This window comes from Chelonia mydas, chromosome 11 (genome assembly GCF_015237465.2).
Source record: "Chelonia mydas isolate rCheMyd1 chromosome 11, rCheMyd1.pri.v2, whole genome shotgun sequence".
Taxonomy (NCBI): domain Eukaryota; kingdom Metazoa; phylum Chordata; order Testudines; family Cheloniidae; genus Chelonia; species Chelonia mydas.
Window position 1 is genome coordinate 44,435,543 of NC_051251.2, and position 24,426 is coordinate 44,459,968.

General features: G+C 40.1%; 1 protein-coding gene across 1 annotated transcript in view; it reads right to left on the minus strand.

The window, feature by feature from the left end:
• The window catches only part of TTN (titin), a 309,138-nt gene that overhangs the window by 27,841 nt on the left and 256,871 nt on the right, over positions 1–24,426 (minus strand). Inside the window, exons 255-268 of the mRNA XM_043525559.1 lie at positions 24,112–24,417; positions 22,978–23,265; positions 22,568–22,858; positions 22,185–22,472; positions 21,418–22,008; positions 21,224–21,328; positions 20,499–20,696; positions 20,115–20,411; positions 19,417–20,004; positions 19,020–19,322; positions 1,800–18,905; positions 1,170–1,466; positions 473–1,060; positions 82–384 (exon numbers count right to left, since the gene is read on the minus strand). Coding sequence (XP_043381494.1) covers positions 82–384; positions 473–1,060; positions 1,170–1,466; positions 1,800–18,905; positions 19,020–19,322; positions 19,417–20,004; positions 20,115–20,411; positions 20,499–20,696; positions 21,224–21,328; positions 21,418–22,008; positions 22,185–22,472; positions 22,568–22,858; positions 22,978–23,265; positions 24,112–24,417 — 21,549 coding nt within the window. The remainder of the gene's footprint in view (positions 1–81; positions 385–472; positions 1,061–1,169; positions 1,467–1,799; positions 18,906–19,019; positions 19,323–19,416; positions 20,005–20,114; positions 20,412–20,498; positions 20,697–21,223; positions 21,329–21,417; positions 22,009–22,184; positions 22,473–22,567; positions 22,859–22,977; positions 23,266–24,111; positions 24,418–24,426) is intronic.

Below are 24,426 nucleotides of genomic sequence, written 5' to 3' on the forward strand. Positions count from 1 at the left end.
CTGTTGGCTTACTGTATAGGAAAGAACATTAAGTGAAAACATTACTGAAAATGTTGATTTTCCCCCCTACAAAGTACACACCACAAGCATCAATTGCAAGAACCGGATCAGAAGGATGGCTTGCTTTTCCAATGCCAGCTGCATTTTCTGCATAAACCCTGAATTCATAGATAAGTCCAGCGCTGATGGTGGTGACTTTGAAGTGAGTTGTGCGAATAAGGGTCTTGTTAGCCTTCTGCCATAAAATACTGTTCCTATCTTTCATTTCCAAATGGTATCCAATGACTGCACTGCCTCCATTAGTGACTGGTTCATGCCATCCAACGGTGATGCTCTCTCGGGTGACATTGGTGACCCATGGTGTGGAAGGTTGTCCAGGTGTTGCTAGAGACATTAAAAGAAGCAGTTAATATATCATTTCAAAAAAATTAAAAGCAACAACAAAATGTTATGTGAGAAACTGACGACTTACTGTATGGGAGCTTAACAGTTACACATTGTGAATCAATGTGGTCACTGATTCCAAAGCGATTTTCAGCTTTGATACGGAATTGGTATTCTTCTCCTGTTGTTAGCTTCATGACTTTAATAATGCTTCTAGCAACTGTTGCAGACACCTCAGACCAAGCAGCAGTACTTGTTTCTCTTTTCAGTACAATATAGTTGGTAACTTGACTTCCACCATCATTATGCGGTGGCTGCCATTTGAGAGTTACGCTTTCTTCAGTGATATCACTAACAACAACAGGACCAACAGGAGGACCTGGTCTGTCTAGCACTACAATGTTAATGAAGGATTTAGTGGTTCCACTGGAGTTGGCAGCAGTGATGTCATATCTACCAGCATCACCAGCCATACTTTCTTTAAGGTTAATGATGATACTTTCTGCTGTGGTTTCTGTATTAAACCTCATGGTTGCTTTCAATGGAACACCATCTCTGGCTAATGTCATCTTTGGCAATGGTTTTCCAGAAATTGGAATTTCAACCTTTAGGTTCGATCCCGCTCTAATGTACACAGTGTTATGTGGGAAGCCCTTCATATCAATCTCAGGAGATTCTGAAAAACAAAACGTTTCCAAAACATTACAAATGTGAGTTTTTAAAATTGGATTTTTTTTTAATGTATGCAAACATTTCATCATGTGTTTTAATGTCAGCAGACTTACCCAGTTGTTCTCTCACTGTAATAGGGAGCAGGAGTTCTTTAGGATCACTTAGACCAGCTTGATTTTCTGCAGACACTCTGAAGAAATAGTCAACATTCTCTTTGAGACCGTGGACAACGTGATGAGTTGTCTTTACAACTGCACATTTAACCCATTTTTGCTGTCCTTTCTCAAGAGCTTCAATGAGGTAGCTCACAATTCTGCTTCCACCATCATGTTCTGGTTTCAGCCACGACAGAGAAATGCTGTCTTTAGTGACACCAGTTACTCCAAGCTTTTCTGGTGGGCTTGGTTTTTCTAAGATAAAAAAGATTCAACATAACAGGATAATTAATACAACATACATTTTCTTTTTACTTTGGCAAGAATGTCATTTGAATTGAGAAAAGTATATATTTTAATTGGAATCTATATGAATAGATTTTTTTATACTTAGATAATTGCAATATTTAAAGTATAAATTATTAATGGTTTTCTCTTATATTTGTAAAACCCTTAAGAACATCTTTGGTGCTGTATAAAAATTAACAACTTCAAAGTAATTATTACAACTAATAATTATTTTACGTTAAATATTTTAAGCATATATATGTAATTTATGCTATAAGTATTTTTATTGTTGAAACAAACCTGTTATTTTAACTCCTTCTTTGGTCTCAGTGGGTACTCCAACACCAAATTCATTTTCTCCAGAGACTCTGAAGTAGTAAACAGCACCTTCTTGAAGACTGGTAACTTTGTAGGAAAGGCGATGGCAATTGTTGGTTATAGTGACCCAAGCCTTCTTGCTAGCCTCTCGTTTTTCAATGTAATAGTTCTTCACAAGAGCACCGCCATCATTCTCAGGAACATCCCAGGATAACACTGCAGATTCTTTTGTTACATCTTTTACAGCAATATTAGATGGAGGTCCAGGGGAATCAAGAACTTTGACAACTAAGGTCAAGGTAGCTGTGCTCAGGATATTTTGTAATGTTAATGCATATTTTCCAGAATCATTTCTTGTTGCTTTCTCAATGGTCAGTGAGGTACAATAATCTGAAGAATCAATAGACGCTCGTGTACGGAGATCTGTCTCTGGTTTATTCCACATTACATTTGGGACTGGTTTTCCCCTGAAAGGTACGGTCATTGTAAAAGATTCACCAGCCTTTACAATTAAAGTCTTTCGCATTTCACTATCAATATCAAAGGCAGGTTCTTCCTCTCTTTCCTTTGCTACCTGATGTTCTGAGACATCACTTGGATCACTAGCACCAACTTTGTTGATAGATCTTACTCTGAAGACATATTCAGACCCTGATGTTAGCCCAATTACAGTGTACTCTGTGCCTCTTAAATTTTGAATAGCTATTGACCAGTCAGTTTCATCAGTTTTCTTGTATTCCACTGTGTACCCAGTAACTGGGGCACCTCCATCAAATAATGGCTTTGTCCATCCAATTGTTATATTTGATCTTGTTGAGTCCAGAATCTTAGGTTTAGATGGAGGAGATGGTATGAAAACTGGATCTTCTGCCCGAATCAATGGTGAAGTGTCACTTGGAAGACTGAGACCAGCAGCATTTTCTGCATAAACCCGATATTCATATTCACATCCTTCTCGAAGACCTAATGACTTAACTCTTAGATCATAAACTGGTTTTTTGTTTACACGGATCCATCGTAGGCTATTTTTCTCACGTCTTTCAATTATGTATCCAGAGATCTCATTTCCTCCATCACTGTCGGGCCTTGCCCAGCACAGGGTCATGGAATCCTTTGTCACACTGGTTATCTCTAAAGATTTAGGTGGATTTGGAACTGTAAATGGATCTAGGGCCTTGACTGCATAGCTCTCCAAAGCTTCACCAACACCATATTTGTTAACTCCCATCACTCTGAAGATGTATTCGTTTCCTTTAAGTAGTTTTGTTACTTTACAGGATGTTGTTCTAAGCTCTCCTTCACAAAGTGTCCATGCAATTCTACTGGTCTCACGTTTTTCTACAATATAATAATCAATATCTGCACCTCCATTTTCTTGGGGTGGTCCCCATGACAGGTGACACTTTTCAGCAGTAAGGCCAGTTATTTCTAATGGGCCTGCAGGTGGGCCGGGTCTATCAAGTACTTTGCAGTTAACAGCCAAAGATCTTGTTCCTGCAACATTTTGTAGTGTTAATACATACTGACCCGAATCCCGTCGAATGCAATCCTTCACAGTTATCGCAGTAGTGTGATCTGTTGAGACTATTTCAACTCTTGCTTTTTCCTCAATCTCTTTGCCATCCTTTGTCCATGAAATCACAGGTGAAGGTCGTCCTGCAATATCAGCATTGATTTTAAGGACGTCTCCAGCTTTAACAACAACAACGTCCCTAAATTTGACATCCATCATGATTCTTGGAGCATCAACATCATCTTTTACAGTCACAGGTCCAGTTGATTCAGATGGCTCACTAAAGAGTCCAGCAGCGTTCTTTGCAATAACATGGAATTCATATCGCTGATCTTCTGTAAGTCCAGTCACATCAAAGAAAGTTTCTTGTACGTTTGTGAAATTGCATTTTAGCCAACGGCCATCTGGTAGCTCTCTGCGCTCAATAATATATCCTGTAATCTTAGCTCCACCATCATATTCTGGTTTGGACCATGACAATGAAACACATGTTCTTGTAATATTAGTAACTTCTGGCTGACCAGGAGGATCACATGGATCTCTTGCAGGAGCTGGTTCACATGATTTACTGCATTTGCCTATTCCTGCAATATTTTCAGCATACACACGATATTCATACATTAGTCCTTCTTCAAGGCCAGTGACCTTCATTTGTGTATCACTTATGAGGCTTTTGTTTACTTTTGTCCAAAGAATGCTGCTTCTTTCTTTCCTTTCAAGGTGATATCCAATTACTTTGCTACCTCCGTCATTGACTGGTTCCTGCCAACTTACAGTCATGAAAGTTTTAGTTGCATGTACTACTTGAGGAGTTCCAGGTGGACCAGGTGGCTTAAATGGATACTCTGCAACAACAAAGGGAGACTCAACATAGGTGCTCCTACCATAGCGGTTTTCTGCACACACACGGAACTGATATTCAGATCCTGTGGTTAGACGCACTACTTTAATCGATGTTCTTGCAACTGCTGCAGACACTACATCCCATACTGTTGTGGTAGTTTCTCGCTTCTCCACAATGTAATTGCTAATATGGCAGCCACCATCATACACTGGAGGTTTCCAAGATAAAGTTACATTATCTGCACTAACACTATCAATATGTACATCAGACGGAGGTCCTGATCTGTCAAGAACAATTACAGTGATAGAAAATGTTGAAGATCCAGCACTGTTGGAAATACATAATTCATAATTTCCAACATCGTCCTTTGAAGCTTCCTTGAAGGTCAGCAAAGTTGAAGTCTTTGATGTTTGAACATTTACCCTAGTTGTCTCTTTTAAGGTCTGTCCATCTTTCCTCCAGCTAGCTGTTGGTGGAGGCCTACCTCTGATCGGCACATCAATCTTAAGATCATCTCCAGCTTTAACACTGAAAGTATTGAAAAGAAGTTCAGCAGAAGGCTGGATTTCAATATCTTTTGCAACTACTGGAACTCCAAGTTGTCTTGGATCACTCTTCCCTTTTTCATTAACAGCAATCACTCTGAAAGTGTATTCCTCTCCCTTACTTAAGCCTGTTATTGTTGCTTCTAGTGTCTTAACTTGGGTACAAGTGCTCCATTTTTCACTTCCTTTAGTTTGCATTTCCACTATATAACCAGTAATTTTACTGCCACCGTCACTCTCTGGTTTCTCCCATGTAATCGTAGCAGTGTTGCGAGTCACATCTACAAGAGTTACTTTTCCAGGTGGATACGGTGGTTCAGAAACCTTAACTGGTTCAGCTGTTTCTGCCGGCAAACCAACCCCATATTCATTTGCTGCCAAGACACGGAAGTAGTAAATGCATCCTTCCTGTAGTTGATCAATTTTGAAGGTATTTTTAGTGCAGTTATTTGTAACAGTGGCATATGCCTTTCTAGTAGATTCTCGCTTTTCAATGATGTAGTTTGTAATTTTAGCTCCACCATCAATAAGTGGTGGTTCCCAGGCTAATGCTACTGAATCTCTCTTAACTTCTCTGATTGTCAAGTTAACAGGTGCACTGGGGGAATCAAGGACTCTGACATTAACAAAAGCTGATTTTTTGCCACTGTTATTTTCTAAAGTCAGGTTGTATCTACCACTGTCAAATCTGTTTACATTATCAATGACCAGCATTGTATATGAACTGGTAACCTCAATCTGAGCTCGGTCACTAATGGTGCCTTCTGCTTTTTCCCATTTGACTTCAGGTTCTGGTCTTCCTTTGATGGTAACAAACAGACGTAATGTACCACTCGCACGTACAGTGACTACTTTTCTGAGATCCGCATCTAGTTCGATTTCAGGAGGTTCTATTTTGTCAGCTGCAATGACTGTACCAGGTATAGTTGCAGGTTCCCCGACTCCTTCAGAGTTAATGGCACAGATGCGGAAATTGTATTGATGGTTTTCTTTAAGTTTTGTTACAGTGAACTGTTTTCCTTGTAGTCCTGTTGGTGGTGTGCAAGTAATCCATTCATCAGCAGTATCTTCTTTTACTTCCACAACATATCCCTTAATGGGAGCACCACCATCATAAATAGGCTTGTTCCATGCAAGGGACACTGAAGATCTGGAAGTGTCTGTCACCTTTGGATTACTTGGTGGGCCTGGTGGATACAGTGCATCACACGCACGATAGAAAATGGATGGCTCACTAGACTCACCTACACCAGCTGCATTTTCAGCAGAAACTCTGAATTCATAGAAATGCCCATCTGTAAGTCCAGTTACTCTGAACCGCAAGTCTGTTAGCCTTTTCTTATGGCACTTGGTCCATCGAATACCATCTTTGTCTCGCTTTTCAAGTATGTAACCTTCAATTTCAGCTCCACCATTGTCTGTTGGACGACCCCATGTTACAATCATAGAATCTTTTGTGATTGCTGAAACTTCTGGCACTGAAGGAGGACCCGGAGGTTTGTATGGATTACAAGCCACAACAGGCTCAGATTCCAGTGGTTCTCCAATTCCAAATTTGTTCACAGCCATTACACGGAAAATATATTCATTGCCTGGAAGGAGTCTGGTTACTTTGTGGTTAAGAGCTTGCACATCAGATGCCACTAGTGTCCAGGAAAGTCTGCTTGTCTCTCTCTTCTCAATGATGTAATGTGAGATGCTAGAACCGCCATCATGTAAAGGTGGGGCCCATGCCAAGTAACATTTTTCTGCAGTGACACCTGTAATCTTCAAAGGACCCTCTGGAGGTCCTGGCCTGTCAAGCACTTTTACTGTGATTGGTATAGATTTTGTACCCCCAACATTGCTGAGTTTAAGTGAGTAGTGACCTCCATCAATTCTTACACAGTCTTTGACCGTGAGAGTTGTTCTCTGAAGTGTAGATTTAATTTCCATTCTTGCAGTTGTTTCTTCAAGCTCTTTTCCATCTTTTGACCATGTAATGTCAGGAATAGGTTTACCATGGATGTCAGCCTCAAGAACAAAGGTTTCTCCAGCATGAACAACAATGACATCTTTGTATTTTGGATCCAGTGACGCTCTTGGTGCTTCAGTTTCATCTTTAGCAGTAATTGGCCCTGTGCTTTCAGATGGTTCACTCAAGCTACCAGCTGCATTTCTTGCAGTTACTCTAAATTCATATATTTGGTTTTCAACAAGACCAGTTACTGTAAATTCTGTTTCCAGTACATTTGTAAAGCTGGCTTTCATCCAACGACCTTCAGGTAGTTCTTTCTTTTCTACAATATATCCAGTTATTTTGCTACCACCATCATACTCGGGTTTTTTCCAGTTCATTGTGACATAATTTCTTGTAATAACAATGGGATCTGGGCGGCCAGGTGGATCACATGGATCACGGGCAGCATACAGTTCAGATACTTTGCTAACTTTACCAATGCCAACAATGTTTTCAGCAGAAACTCTGAACTCATATTCAAGACCTTCTTCAAGGCCATCTGTTTTATATTTGGTGTCTGGAATGAGGGCCTTGTTCAACTTTGTCCAAAGAATGCTGTTTTTATCTTTACGCTCAAGATGGTAGCCAAGAACCTTGCTTCCTCCATCATTAACTGGTTCGTTCCACTGTACAATCATATGGTCTTTGGAAGCTGATGTAACAAATGGCGTTCCAGGTGCCCCAGGTTCTTTATATGGGTATTGCACAACAACTGCCTTAGAATCCAGTGGAGGGCTCTTTCCATATCTGTTTTCAGCATAAATTCTAAACTGGTATTCAGAACTTGTTTTAAGATTTGCCACTTTGATTGTTGTTCTTGCAACTGTTGCTGATACCATCTGCCAGGTGGTGGTGGTTGTGTCACGTTTCTCTACTATGTAGTTGGTTATCTGGCAGCCTCCATTATAATCTGGTGCGTCCCATGATAAGACAACAAAGTTTGCGCTAACTTCATCAAAGCGAACAGGTCCTCGTGGAGAGCCTGGCTTTTCAAGTACAATTATGGTCAGGTGCTCTGTAGCCGTGCCTGCTGTGTTTGATGCTGTTACTGTATATTTGCCAAAGTCATCCTTATTGCTTTCTTTAATATGTAAGATAGTGGATGTTGGTGTGTCATGGACATTTAACCTGGTTGTCTGTTTAAGTGACTGCTCATCTTTTGTCCAAGTAATCTTAGGGGTGGGTCGGCCTATAAATGGTACTTCTATCTTAAGATCTTCTCCAGCCTGGACACTGTAAGTATTAAACATCAGCTTGAAACTTGGCTCAATTGTCAAATCTTTAGCTATCACAGGAATTGCAAGTGCTCTGGGATCACTTTTGCCTTTTTCATTGTAGGCTATCACACGGAACTGATATTCTTGATCTGAACTCAAACCGGGTACAACTACACTGCACACTTTGGTCTCAGTGACAACACTCCATTTTTCTATTCCTTTAGGCTGCATTTCAACTATGTACCCCAAAATTCTGCTACCTCCATCATGTTCAGGTTTCTCCCACATAAGTGATGCACTTGTGTGAGTCACATCAGTGAGACTGACTTTCCCAGGAGGCAAAGGTGGCTCTGAGGCTTTCATAGCATCTATAGTTTCAGCTGGAATACCAATTCCAAATTCATTTTCAGCCATAACTCTGAAATAATAAGTTGCTCCTTCTGTAAGGTTTTCAACTTTAAAGCTTGTTTTGCCACATTTAGCACTCACATTTGCATATGCCTTTCTGGTTGACTCACGTTTGTCAATCACGTAATTCTTTATTTTTGCACCACCATCATTAGCGGGTAGTTCCCAGGATAGTACTGCATGATTTTTCTTAACATCTTTTACTACTAAATTTTGTGGTGGTCCTGGTGTGTCAAGGACTTTTACTGTAACAAATGCAGACTTCGATCCACTGCTGTTCTCTAACTTAAGAATGTACTTTCCAGTGTCATTTCTATCACAGTTATCGATGGATAGTTGTGTGTAGTTTATGCCTTTTTCAATTTGAACCTTATCTGTAAATTCACCTTCTTCCCGAGACCATGTGATTTCAGGTGTTGGTCGTCCTCTGAATGGTATGTGAATCCTAGCAGATCCACCAGCTCTAACCAATATTCCTTTCCTTAGTTCTGAATCAATATCAAGTTCAGGAGCTTCAAGCTTGTCTTCTGGTTTAACAGTTCCAGGAACTGATGCAGCCTCTCCTACACCAACTTTATTGAGGGCACACACTCGTACTTTATATTCCTGATGTTCAATAAGTTTTCTAATCTCAAATCGAGTGACACGCAGCCCAGTCTGTGGAGTAGCTACTGTCCATTCTTCTTCCTCTGCTTTACAGAGTTCCACAATGTATCCTTGGATTTCACTACCACCATCATAAATAGGTTTACCCCAACCAAGTGTAATTGAATTTTTGGTGGTATCTACAACATGAGCATTAGTGGGTGGACCAGGTTTGAACACAGGGTCACAAGCTTTAAAATAGGGAGAAGCTTGGCTCGGTTCACCAGTTCCAGCAGCATTTTCAGCAGATACTCTGAATTCATACTCATGATCTTCTGTTAGTCCAGTGACTCTTAATCGCAAATCTGTAATTCTGCGTTTATTACATTTTGTCCATCTGATGCCAGCTCTGTCTCTCTTTTCTACAATGTAACCAATAATTTCGCTGCCTCCATCACTATCTGGCCTGCTCCAGCAGACAGTCATGGAATCCTTTGTGATGTTAGTAATTTCCAGTGCCTTTGGTGGACCAGGAACCACAAATGGATTTTTCATAAGTACTGGAACAGACTCCAGAGGCTCACCAACACCATATTTGTTAACTGCCATTATACGGAAAATATACTCATTACCTTCCAAAAGTTTTGTTACTTTCAGCATTGTGGCTACAGCATCTGAAGCAACAACAGTCCAGGCAAGGCGGCTAGTTTCTCTCTTCTCAACAATGTAGTGAGAAATGTCACTACCACCGTCATGGAGTGGTGGATTCCATGACAATGAACATTTTTCAGAAGTAATTCCAGTAACCTGAATTGGGCCTTCTGGCGGACCTGGTCTGTCCAATACTTTTATATTTATGGGTACTGACTTTGTTCCTGCAATGTTGGAGGCTTGTAAAGTGTACTGTCCACCATCAACTCTAATGGCATCTTTTACAATAACTAATGCCTTGAAATCAGTGTTCTTTATCTCACATCTAGCAGTTTCTTCAAGTTCCTTATCGCCTTTGAACCACTTAATGGTAGGTAGTGGCTTTCCATGGACATCAGCCTCAAGTTTGAACATTTCTCCAGCATTTACAACAATTGTATCTTTGTATTTTGGATCCATTGAGATTCTTGGAAGCTCAACTTCATCCTTTGCTGTTATTGGTCCTGTACTATCAGAGGGTTTGCTTATTGCACCTGCAGCATTCTTTGCAATGACTCTAAATTCATATCTTTGATCTTCAGTAAGCCCTGTTACGGTGAACTGAGTTTCAATGACATTTGTGAAGCTAGCTTTCATCCAGCGACCATCAGGCAAGTCACGTTTTTCTACAATATAACCAGTAATCTTGCTACCTCCATCATATTCTGGTTTGGTCCATTGTAGAGTAATTGAGCTTCTTTTAACAATTATGGCTTCTGGGCATCCTGGAGGATCACAGGGGTCTCGGGCTACATAGCACTCTGAAACTTTGCTTGCTTTTCCTACACCAACAATATTTTCTGCAGAAACCCTAAATTCATATTCAATGCTTTCTTCAAGGTTAGTTGTTTTATAATGCGTGTCTTGGATAATGGTCTTATTTATTTTTGTCCATAAAATGCTGTTTCTTTCCTTTCTCTCAAGATGGTAACCCAAAACTTTACTTCCACCATCATTAATTGGTTCATGCCACTGTACAACCATAGAGTCTTTTGTTACTGTTGTCACAAATGGTGTGCCAGGAGGACCGGGTTCTTTATAGGGGTACTGAGCTACAACTGGTTCAGATTCCAAGGCAAAGCTCTGTCCATACCTGTTTTCAGCAAATATTCTAAACTGATATTCTGAGCCAGTTTTCAGTTTAGTCACTTTTAGGGTAGTTCTTGCAACAGCAGCTGAAACCGTTTCCCATACAGTGGTTGTTGTATCTCTCTTATGAACAATGTAGTTGGTGATTTGGCAGCCACCTGTATACAGTGGAGGATTCCATGATACTGTAATGCTTTCAGCACTAATATCATCAAACTTTACAGGCCCTCTTGGAGGATCAGGCTTGTCTAGTGTTATAATTTCAACAGATGCAGACTTTTGTCCAATAACATTAGCAACTGTGATTCCGTACATGCCGCTGTCCTCTTTGTGTGTTTCTTTAATATTCAGTACAGTGAGATTAGGCAAATCATTAATATTAACTCTTGTTGTCTGCTTTAACAGTTGGCCATCTTTTGTCCAAGTAACAGTTGGTGTAGGTCGACCAGAAATTGGTATTTCTACTTTTAGATCTTGTCCCACCTGGATACTGTAACTGTGGAATGCAGGTCTTACATCTGGTTCAATAACAAGGTCTTTGGCGACCACTGGAACCGCAAGAGATCGTGGATCACTCTTGCCTTTTTCATTTACAGCTATTACTCTAAATAGATATTCTTCTCCTTGAGTTAGGTTAGTAATCAGTGCTTCAAGTGCTTTTACACATGCACATTCTGACCATTTGTCACTGCCCTTAACTTGCATCTCAACAATATATTGTAAGATTTTGCTACCGCCATCATGTTCCGGCTTTGACCAGTTTAGCGATACACTATTTCTTGTGACATCATCAACTGTTATTTTCCCTGGAGGTTGAGGAACTTCAGCAACCTTAATTGGGTCAATGGTTTCTGCAGGAAGACCAATTCCAAATTCATTCTCAGCAGTGACTCTGAAGTAGTAATTGCTGCCCTCCTGAAGTTGGTCTACTTTCCATGAGGTCTTGTGGCAATTTGTTGCAACAGCTGCATAGGCCTTTCTTGTTGCTTCACGCTTTTCAACAATATAATTTTTTATTTTAGCACCACCATCCAGTAAAGGAGGTTCCCATGAAAGTGAAACAGAGTCTTTGGTGATCTCCTTAATTTTTAGGTTAACAGGTGGACTTGGGGTATCCAGTACCCTTACACTGACAAAGGCAGACTTTATTCCACTACTGTTTTCTAAAGTAAGAATGTATTTTCCAGTATCAAATCTGTTAACATTGTCAAGAACAAGGGAAGTGAAGCTGCTAGTAATGTCAATAATAGCTGCCTCTCTGATCTCACCATCCATTTTACCCCATTTTACTTCAGGGGTTGGACGCCCTCTAATAGGAACAAATAATCTTAAGGAACCACCTGCCCTTACATTTACAATTTTCCTTAAGTCTAGGTCAAGATCAAGGTCTGGAGCTTCCAATTTTTCTTCAACAATAACAGAACCAGGAACATCAGCATGCTCTCCAACTCCAACTTTATTAACAGCACAGATACGGAATTTATATTCATGTTTTTCTAATAAATTTTCTACTTCCATATTTGTTTTCTTGATTCCAGTTGGTGGGGTACAAATTGTCCAGTCACCAACACTTACATCACATTTTTCAACAATGTATCCCTGGATTTCACTGCCACCATCATAGATTGGTTTGCCCCATGAAAGGAAAACTGAAGATCTTGTCACATCTATAGCTTTTGGATTATTAGGCGGACCTGGCTTGTAAATAGGATCACAAGCCTTATAGTAAGTGGAAGGTAGGCTTGGTTCACTAAGACCAGCAGCATTTTCAGCTGATACTCTGTACTCATAGTCATGGTTCTCTATAAGTCCAGTCACCCTGTATCTCAGTTCACTAACCAAACGCTTGTTGCATCTTGTCCAGCGAATGCCTTCTTTATCTCGTTTTTCAAGAACATAGCCCAGAATTTCACTACCACCATCTGAGGCTGGCCTTTCCCATACAACAATCATTGAATCTTTGGTAATGGCTGAGACTTCTGGGGCATTTGGTGGAAGTGGGACAACAAATGGGTTCTTTGCAATTACTGGTTCAGATTCAAGAGGTTCACCAACACCATATTTGTTTACAGCCATGATACGGAAGACATATTCATTTCCTTCCAAAAGTTTTGTAACTTTGCAACTAAGGGCTTGCACATTGGAGTCCACTACAGTCCAAACTAAGCGGCTGGTTTCTCTTCTTTCTACAATGTAGTGTGAAATGTTACTACCACCATCCTGTAGTGGGGGTTTCCAAGCTAACACACATTTTTCAGCAGTAACTCCTGTTATATCAACAGGCCCTTCAGGTGGCCCAGGTCTATCAAGAACTTTGACATGAACAGAAGCTGTTTTTTCACCTGCAACATTCTTTGCCAGCAATACATAATGACCACTATCAACACGAATGGCTTCTTTTACACTGAGGCTTGTTGCAAAATCTGTGCTTTTTATTTCCAAACGAACCGTGTTTGCTAATTCGTGATCACCTTTTAGCCAGTGAATGGAAGGTAATGGTTTGCCATAAACATCAGCATCAATCTTGAATGACTCACCAGCATTTACTATAATTGTTTCTTTATATTTTGGATCCATACTTATACGAGGTGGCTCTACTTCGTCTTTGACTGTGATTGCCCCTGAGCTTTCAGATGGTTCACTGAAAACACCTGCAGCATTTCTTGCTATGACACGGAACTCATACCTCTGATTTTCCACTAGGCCAGTTACTGCAAACTGAGTCTCAATGACATTTGTAAAGCTTGCTTTCATCCAGCGACCATCTGGTAACTCCTTCTTTTCAACAATGTAGCCTGTGATTTTGCTTCCACCATCATATTCAGGTTTCTTCCACTGAAGGGTTACTGAGTTCCTTGTGACAATTACCGGTTCTGGACGACCTGGAGGATCACATGGGTCATGTGCTGTATAACATTCAGATACTTTACTTGCCTTTCCAATACCCACTATATTTTCTGCATAAACTCTGAACTCATATTCAAGTCCCTCTTCAAGGCCAGTTGTCTTAAATTTAGTGTCAGGAATAGATGTTTTGTTTAGTTTAACCCAGAGGATGCTATTTCTTTCTTTGCGTTCCAAATGGTACCCAATGATCTTGCTACCTCCATCATTGACTGGTTCATGCCACTGTACCACCATGCTATCTTTTGAGCGAGCCGATACAAAAGGTGTTCCAGGTGGACCAGGAACTTTGAATGGATATTGGGCTACAACAGACTCTGATGTGAGATATGTACTCTTTCCATATCTGTTCTCAGCTGCAATTCTGAACTGATATTCACTTCCAGTCTTTAATCTACAGGCTTTTATTGTTGTTCTGGCAACAGTAGCTGACACAATGTGCCAGACAGTAGTAGAAGTGTCCCGTTTTTCTACAATATAATTGTTGATAGAGCTGCCACCATCATATATTGGTGGTTCCCAGGAAATGGTGATACTATCTGCTGTTACTTCATCTACCTTTACCGGTCCAGTTGGAGGCCCTGGTTTATCAAGGACAACAATATTAAGAGTTTCAGTAGCTTCACCTGCAGAATTTGTAAGTTTGACTAAATATGGTCCAACGTCATCTTTGCAGGCTTCTTTTATTGTTAGCAATGTGCTGTTTTCTGAACTTTCTGCATTTACTCTAGTAGTCTGTTTCAGTGGCACATTGTCTTTATGCCATAATACAGCTGGTTTGGGTCGACCAACAAATGGGACGTCAACCTTTAAGTCCTCTCCTGCTAGGACACTGAAAGTGGTGAACAACAATTTGAAAGCTGGTGGAATCACAAGATCTTTTGCAACAACAGGTATGCCCAGTTGTCGAGGATCGCTGATACCTTTTTCATTCTGAGCTGAAACACGGAAGGAATATTCCTCCCCTTGTATCAGTCCAGTTATAGTGGCTTCAGTAACTTTTACCGTAGCACAAATTGCCCACTTTTCACTGCCTTTGCTTTGCATTTCTACAATATAACCCAGAATTCTGCTACCTCCATCATGTTCCGGTTTTTCCCATGACAAGGATACACTATTTCTTGTCACATCTAGCAAAGTTATCTTTCCTGGTGGCAGTGGTCTTTCTGACACTTTCACCGATTCTGGAGTTTCAACTGGAAGGCCTATTCCGTACTCATTTTCAGCTAGGACTCTGAAATAATAGTTGCAACCTTCCTGCAGGTTGTCTACTTTCCAGCTGGTCTTGTGGCAATTGGCAATAACAGTTGAATAAGCTTTTCTTGTTGATTCACGCTTTTCAACGATATAATTTTTTATTTTTGAACCTCCATCTATGAGAGGAGGCTCCCATGTGAGTGTAACAGATGATTTTGTTACTTCTTTTATTTTTAAATCTTGTGGTGCTCCAGGTGTATCAAGAACCCTGACATTTACAAATGCTGATTTACTGCCTGAACTATTTTCTATTGTCAATATATACTTGCCACTATCAAATCTGTTTACATTTCCAACAGTAAGTAGAGTATAAGAGCTTGTTGATTCAATGGTAGCTTTATCTAAAGACTCTCCATGTTCTCTTGTCCATTTCACTTCAGGTGCTGGTCTTCCTTTGATTGGGACAAAAAGTCTTAAAGTACAGCAGGCTCTGATATTGACAACTTTACGTAGTTCTGCATCCAGTTCAATCTCTGGAGGTAGCATTCTTTCTTCAGCCTTTGGTGATCCAGGAACAAGGGCAGGTTCTCCAATGCCTTCAGAGTTCATGGCATATATTCGGATTTTATACTCCTGGTTTTCTTTGAGATCCGTGATGGTAAAGGAAGTAGCCTTCAGTCCTGCTGATGGAGTTACAATTTTCCATTCATCTTCTTCAGGTAGTGCTATCTCAACCATATAACCCGTGATTTCTGAGCCACCATCATAAATTGGTTTATTCCAAGCTATTGTAATTGAGGACTTGCTAGTGTCTAAAACACGAGGATTACCTGGTGGACCAGGCTTGAACACAGTATCACAAGCTTTATAGAATTGACTGGTTGGACTTGGTTCACTAATTCCAGCAGCATTTTCAGCCATTATTCTATATTCATACTCATGACCCTCTGTCAGTCCAGATACTTTATAGCGTAAGTCTGTAACAACCCGTTTGTTACATTTCACCCAGCGTAGTCCAGCTCTGTCACGGCGTTCTACAATGTAATTGGTTATTGGGCTTCCACCATCAGAATCAGGACGTCCCCAACAGACAATCATAGAATCTTTTGTAATTGCTGTAACTTCAGGTGTTTTGGGTGGATCAGGTGGCACATATGGATTTACTGCAAGAATAGGCTCTGATTCCAGGACCTCGCCAACCCCATATTTGTTAACAGCCATGACACGGAACACATATTCGTTGCCTTTTAATAGGTTAGTGACCTTCTGTTTAGTTACTGGAACTTCTGAGGCCACGTTTGTCCATGCTAGTCTGCTGGTTTCTCGTTTTTCAACCACATAGTGGTCAATCTTTGCTCCTCCATCATCCAGTGGTGGTAACCATGAGAGTAGGCATTTTTCACTTGTAACCTCAGACACAGCCAAAGGCCCTTCGGGTGGACCAGGTCTATCAAGAACTTTAACATTGAAGATATGCTTTGCAAAGCCACCAGGATTAGAAGCAGTAAGTGTATATGCACCACCGTCTCTTCTGGCAGAATCTTTGTTGATCACAACAGTAGAGAAATCTGCCTTTTTTATTTCTAATTTTGCTGTGTCTTCTAACTCTTTTTCATCTTTTGTCCATGTCAGGGTTGGTGGAGGTCGACCTGCAACATCAGCCTCAAGTCTGAAAACTTCACCTGCTTTCAGTACTAAAGTGTCCTTGTATTTGGCATCCACCATTATCCTGGGTGCTTCAATGTCATCTCTGCATGTTATTGCATCTGATGGCTCAGATGGCTGGCTAACTGCACCAGCAGCATTTCTGGCAATCACACGGAATTCATAAGCAGCATCTTCTGTCAGACCACTGACAGTGAAATCTGTCTCTAGTATATTGCTAAAGTTAGCCTTTAGCCAACGACCATTAGGAAGGTCTCTCTTTTCAACAGTGTAACCAGTTATCTTAAAACCTCCATCATATTCTGGTTTAGTCCAATTAAGTGTTACTGCATGTCTTGTAATGTTGAGAGGTATTGGTTTACCAGGTGGATCTATAGGGTCCAGAGCAAACACTGGATCAGATGGTTTGCTTGGTTTACTTTTGCCAGCCATATTTTCTGCTATAACACGGAATTCATATGCAATGCCATCAGTAAGTCCACTTGATTTAAAGATATTGCCTACCACCAATGCTTTACTTACAGTCTGCCAAAGAATGCTATTTCGTTCTTTTCTTTCAACATGATATCCCAAAATTGGACTTCCACCATCAGTAATAGGCTCATTCCAGCTAATGGTCATTGACTCTTTTGTGACTGCGATCACCTGAGGAGTACCTGGAGGCCCAGGAACCTTAAATGGATAGTTGGCAATTACAGGCTCTGAAGAAATGGCTGGTCCCGTTCCATATCTGTTTTGAGCTTTAACACGGAACTGATACTCAACTCCAGTAGTAAGATGAGTAGCTTTAAACATGGTACGTATAACAGTGGTTGCTAACTCAGTCCATGTGGTACTGTCAGTCTGACGCATTTCTACAACATAATTACTTATTGGTACCCCTCCATCATTCTGAGGAGGTTCCCATGAGAAAATTACAAAGTCAGATGAAACTTCATCAAATTTGATTGGTCCCGTAGGAGGGCCAGGAATATCATGAACCTGGACAGTGATCACATCACTAACTTCTCCAACAATATTTTTAGCTGATAGGGGATATCGGCCACTGTCATTTCTTGTGCATTCATTGATGGTTAGTATGGTCGCAGTTGCAGTGTTTTCAAAGTTTACCCTTTGTGTCTGCTTAAGCAGCTGGTCTTCTTTTTTCCATGTCACAACTGGTCTTGGACGACCAAGCACAGGGATCTCAATTTTGATGTTGTCACCAGCTCTGGCAATTACTGATTTCTGGTAGATTCCACGGAGGTCAAATTCAGGAAGCATCATCTGCTCTTTAACAACAACTGGTCTGCTTTCTCTTGGATCACTTCTTCCAGCACTATTAACTGCCATAACCTGGAAAGTATATTCCTCATTTTCAGTTAGATTCTTCACGACATAGTCTAATGTTTTCACAGTTGTGATGTGTGTCCACTGAGTGGAACCTTTTTTCTGTGCTTCAATTATATAACCAGTGATCTTGCTACCACCATCATGTTCTGGCTTTGGCCAAGCCAGGCTAACTGTGCTCTTTGTTATATCCATAATATTGAGGCTCTCAGGTGGTGATGGTGCTTCAGAGGCTCTTACAGGTTCTGCAGTTTCAGCTGGTTCACCAATCCCGAACTCATTTTCAGCCAGCACTCTGAAGTAATATTCACATCCTTCAACCAAATTAGGAATCCTAAGGGAACATTTCTGGCAGTTGGTGGTGACGGTTGAATATGACTTTCGTGTTGCTTCCCGTTTTTCAACAATATAATTTGTTATACGTGAGCCACCATCTAATAGAGGCATATCCCAGTGCAGGATGATGCTGTCTTTAGTTATTTCCCTAGGCTTAAGATTTATTGGTGGTCCTGGTGTATCCAAGACTTTTACATTTACAAAACCAGTTTTCTTACCAGCAGCATTTTCAAGGGTCATTACATATTTTCCAGCATCGTATCTATTACACTCTGTCATAATAAGTAGAGTAAAAGAGTCTGTATTTTCAATGTTGGCACGTGCTTTAAGTGGGATATCATCTTTCGTCCATGTAACTTCAGGAGTTGGGCGACCTTTAATAGGCACAAATATCCGAATACTCAGTCCAGCTCTAACAACAAGTGTTCTTCTCAGCTCAGCATCTAATTCAAAATCAGGAACCATTTCCCGATCTTTGATTTCAACGCTTGGAATCTGTGCTGGTTCACCAGCACCCACAGCATTGATGGCAATGATTCTAAAATTGTATTTAGCTCCTGGCTGGAGATTAGCAACAACAAATTCAGTGATTCTTAAAGCAGTTCCTGTTGTGTCTTTTACCCATTCTTCTTCTCCTTCCTTTTGATGCTCTACTGTGTAGCCAATGATGTCAAGTCCACCATCATAATGAGGCTTGCCCCATGTTAAAGAAGCACTGGTCTTTGTAGTATCAATCACTCGTGGGTTTGAAGGTGGACCTGGTGGATCTGAAGTAATGAAAAAAAGACAAAATCCCCACATTATATTAGACATGAGTTTTTATAGGTAACCAAAATATTAATACTTTATGGTGAACTCTGCAGTAAAGACATGATACTAACATGCAGCATCTTTAATTAGTACTGGGTTTGAAGCATCACTTGGTGGTCCAACCCCTGCTCTATTTTCTGCACTGACGCGGAATTCATATTCATTTCCTTCTAGGAGTCCAGTCACTTTGCATCTAAGGTCTGAAACTGGTTTCTTCGTTACTCTGACCCATCTCAAACCTTTCTTTTCTTTCCTTTCCACGTAGTAGCCTGTGATCTCACTACCACCGTCATCAATTGGCCTTTTCCAGGTAACAGCTGCACTATTTTTAGTTACATTTGTTACTTCTGGTTTTCCAGGAGGACCTGGGGGACCTAATAGGGAAAAAATACAGAGTTTTTGAAACATACATGAGCCTTGAAATACTATAATGAGCACTTGGTTAAAATGTTAACCTTTCTTACTTACCAAATCTATCCACCATTTTAACTGGTTCTGACTGTACTGGTTCACCCTTGCCGTACTCGTTCACAGCTGAGACACGGAAGATGTATTCATTTCCTTGAATGAGCTTGCTAACAACATGCCTGCAAGTTTCAATATTTTCAGCAATTAAAGTCCACAGGAGTCGGCTAGTTTCTCTCTTTTCAAGTACATAAGACTTGATGGGTGATCCACCATCTTCTGCAGGAGCTGACCACGTAAGAGTAGCTTTTTCAGCTGAGACGTTGCTGACCTCAATAGGCCCAGGGGGTCCAGGTACATCTAAAACTTTCACATGCACATGCTCCTGTTTAGTTCCAAAAGGATTGCTTGCAGTGATTGTGTATTCACCAGAATCTTTCCTGGCTGCATATTTGACATTAAGTGTGGAGGAAGTTGGAGTTGTTTCAATGTGTACAATATCTGAAGGCTTAAAGTCTTTTCCTGCTTTGGACCATGCTGAAGTTGGAAGTGGTTTGCCACGGATGCTAATAGCAGACATTGTAATGGTATCTCCTGCTTTAACAGTCAAGCCTTCTTTCAAAGTAGGATCAATAACAATAGTTGGTGCCTCTGTAAAAGAAAAGCACACGTTTGTCAGAAAAGAGAGCAAGAGAGTATGTTTTAAACAATAATTTAACAAACCAACCAACTCCCCTATATTTTTGATAGGGTCTACGCACCATACTCATCCTTGCATATTATGGTTCCTGTAGGTTCTGATGGAGGACTGATAGCACCAGCAGTGTTCTTTGCTCTAATTCTGAACTCATACTTCCCACCTTCAAAAAGGTCAGTTACAGTAAATGCACAGTCTGGAACATTCACATGATTAGCTTTTGTCCAAGACTTTGAAGGCAAGTCACGTTTTTCAACTATGTAGCCAATTAACTTATGTCCACCATCATACTTCGGTTCTGTCCAAATGAGAGTTACTGAGTTCCTAGTTATAGTGATCACTTCAGGTTTCCCAGGAGGATCTTAAAAAAAATCAAAATAAAACAATAGTAAAACAAACGCCAATTTTTTCAACCCGCAGAATTTTCTTTTTTCTTCTGATGACTTACCAATGGGATCAAGTGCCACGATTGGTTCAGATGGCAGGCTTGGTTTACCTACTCCTGCCAGGTTGATTGCCATCACTCTGAATTCGTATTCCAGACCTTCAGTTAACCCTGTTACTCTGAAGTCTTTCATCCTTAATGGAGTCTTGTTAGCTCTCTTCCACAGAAGGCTATTTCTTTCTTTAAATTCAAGGTGATAACCTACAAAGATGAATAGTAAAATGTAAAATAGCAGGTAATATTATAAAAATTTTCATTTTCACAGTCAACTGCCCACCATACTATGCTGTATCTGTATGAAAGATTGGATAAGCTACTGTTGCAAGAACATTTAAAGATAGATTAAGGAATAGATATGAATGTAAATTACATATATATGCAGTTACATGATTTGTGAATGCAAATGCTAATTTATGCATGCAAATATGAATTTATATGGGTGCACCTATTGTCCCTTCCTTACAAGATTTGGCCATATGCGCATGAAACAGCTATAATGTCACAAGTCCTCTTTTTTTTTTTTTTCTAACTTTCACTGAATCTTAATTTTTTTATTATTATTTTAAAAAAAAGCATATAAACTAAAAGAATGAAAAAGAAGTATAATTCTAAAAATACATAAGTAAGGGATACATTAAAACAAATAAAGTAATAGTTTTATTTTACTTTTCAATAAGAAGAAAGAAGAGCTAGAGGGAAAAATGGTGAGAAGGTTTTAAGGCAAATACCTGTGATTGGTGAGCCGCCAGTTTTCTTTGGGTCAGTCCAAGTTAGAGATGCAGAATCATGCCTAACATCAACAATTTTGGGTGGTGGAGGAGCATCTGGCACATCTAGAAAATATGTTAAAAATAAATTAGCATAAAAAGGAAATATCAAGATTACATGATTTTTAATGAAAAAGATTATAATTTATGATTACCAAATGGATGTCTTGCAACCACAGGGTCAGATTTAAGGCCTTCACCTACTCCATATTTATTTTCAGCACTGATCCTGAAAGTATATTCATTTCCCTCATGAAGTCTTGAAACTCTAAATGTAGTTTTCTGAACAGCAGAAGCACATGTCACCCATTTATTGTTTATATTATCTCTCTTCTCTATGATATAATTAGTGATTTCTGAGCCACCATCATCTTTTGGAGGTCCCCATTTTAAGGTTATAGCATCAGCTGTGACTTCTTCAAATTTCACAGGTCCTGTTGGGATTCCAGGTTTGCCAACAACTTTTATGGAAATAGTGCCTTCCTTACTGCCAGCACTGTTCTTCAGAGTGATTGTGTATTTTCCAGCATCACTTTTCTGGCAGTCACGTACCAAAAGAGTGGTGTTAACTGCTGTAGACTCAAAGGCAACTCTTCCAGTCTCAGTGAGTACCTGGTCTTCACCTTTCTTCCATGTTACAGTTGGGGCAGGTTTTCCTTTAATTGGGATTTTAAGATGGAAACTACTACCTTCTTTAGCTAAATAGCACAAATCAGGTAGAGCTCTTAAATCAAGATCGGGTGCCACTGCAAAATAAAAAGGTATCAGTTATTCTTTTGAGCATAAAAACCTTTATTTTAAAATGTTAATTCAGTTCTAAACTAAACTGATATGTATTCATGCATGATGGACACTATGTATAAAGCATCATATAATTTGGATAAATGAAAGAGAGTATTCATGAATTTGGAGAAATACTTACCAACATCATCTCTTGCCACAACTGTAATCTCACTTGGAGTTCCATATCCAGCATCATTCTGTGCTCTAACTCTGAAAGTATACTCCTTCCCTTCCGTCAAGTCTTTCGTTGAAAACTGGAGGTTCTTTGACCTCATAACTTCTTGCCATGAATCATCAGAAGTCATAATCTCAACGCTGTATGCAATGATACGGCTTCCACCATCACTGATAGGCTTTTTCCAGGCTAGACTGCAGGATGACTTTGTTACAGCCAAAGCTTTTAGGTCAACAACTGGGCCGGGTGTTTCTAGAAGGAATAAAAACATTGGTAAGTCTCAATTACAAATTAAAAACAAGCTCATTTTAAAAGTAAAGTAGGAAAACAATATTCAGTTTTCTCACCAGAAGCTTTAATAGCATCCCGAGTTTCACAGGGGTCACCAATGCCATATTCATTTTCAGCGAGCACCCTGAAAAAGTATGATTTCCCTTCCTCTAAATTAGTTATCCTGAAACTTGTCTTTGGGCATTCCGTTGAAACTGTGGACCATGATTTTCTCTCCGCATCTCGTTTTTCAACAATATAGTTTGTGACTGGACTGCCACCATCAATTAAAGGAGGCTCCCAGGAAATAAAGGCAGAGTCCTTAGATGCTTCTTTTACAATCAGATTAATAGGAGGTCCGGGAGTATCTATATGAATGCAAAATAAATATTTGATTTAATAATCAAAATACAGAAAATATTAACTGGTATTACATTAATTTTAAAAATAACTAATACTTAAGATTAGTAATAATTCTGGCACTTACCAAGTACTTTCACAACCATGGTGTATGATTTTTTGCCACTGCTGTTCTCCAGACTCAAGACATATTTTCCAGCATCATATTTGTTTACATTTTCACAGCGTAGGAAAGTGTCAAAATCAGTTGACTTGATATCTAGCCCTTTCCTGTCTCTTATGTTGGCATTCACTTTAGACCAACTAATCTTTGGAGGTGGACGTCCTCTTACTGGCACATAAATCCTCATTGTGACTCCAGCACGTAATATAAGTACTTTCCTCAGTTCTGCATCAAGATCTCCCTCAGGAGGAACTGCATTGGTAATTAAAGATACATACATTATAAATTCAATATTTAAATGTAGCACTAAAATTGCTGTGAGCAGAAGTCCCAGTTTACTGGCATTGTACTTGATTGGAAGGCCTGTTCCTGTGTCTCAGCTGGTGTTATTTAAACGGTGGTTTTGATCTAGATTCAAGATAATTGATAGACTGAACTTCTTCTGCAGTGCTTCCTCCTCCTCTCATCAACTACATCTCTTTTTTCCCCCCACCCATCATGTGAATCAGTCCCTCTTCCTCCTTATCTTGAAAGAACTTGTAACTCAGCTGCCTGTCCTGTACTTTTTTACCCTGCACAAGCGTAACTATTACTGGGTGGTGCTACATTTTTGCTTCATTTAGTTGTGTATGATGAAGTAGCCTGAATGTCAACAGGGGACAACAGCCCCATACAATTAAATCAGGCAAGATGCCCCAGAAAACCACAAGGTCTTAGTATAGGCAGCTGGGCTCCAAATTCCTTGAAAGGTAGGAGATACTGAAGGCCTGAGGAAGAGGAGAGAGAGATCTGGATAGTCTGAATGAGGGCTGGGTGGAAAAGGGAAAAATCTTGAAGATCCAAGAAGGTGGCAGAATTACTGGTGGGGAGACAGGAAGAGCAGGCACTACCTGCCCTAAAAAATGACTCCAATCTCATTCCTCTTCAGTTGCCAATCTTCCCACACTCTGTAAAACAAGCTCTCTCAGGCTCCCAGCTACCAGACCCTCCTGTGTTCTCTTGCTACAAGCTGTGACAAGCCCCTCCTTTAAGCTTCTAAATCTACTTCATAAATCTTCACTGAAAGCAGCAAGTTCATTTGTTTTCCAGAATACTTACTTAAAATGTCTTTGGCAAGGTGTTTGTCAGGTACATCACTTGGGTCACTGTATCCAATCTTATTGACAGCATAAATACGGAACTGATATTCTGTATTTTCTGACAGTCCAGTTACCATGTAATGGGTATCCTGTAGGTTTTTCGGCAGATTGCATCTGACCCAGTTATCTGTGTCAGCTCTTTTTACTTCAACTAGATAACCAATAATGGGGCTTCCGCCATCATATGCTGGTTTACTCCAAGACAGGCTTATAGAATTACGGGTTGTGTCAACCACTTTTGGGAAGGCCGGAGGGCCAGGAGGATCTGAGAATG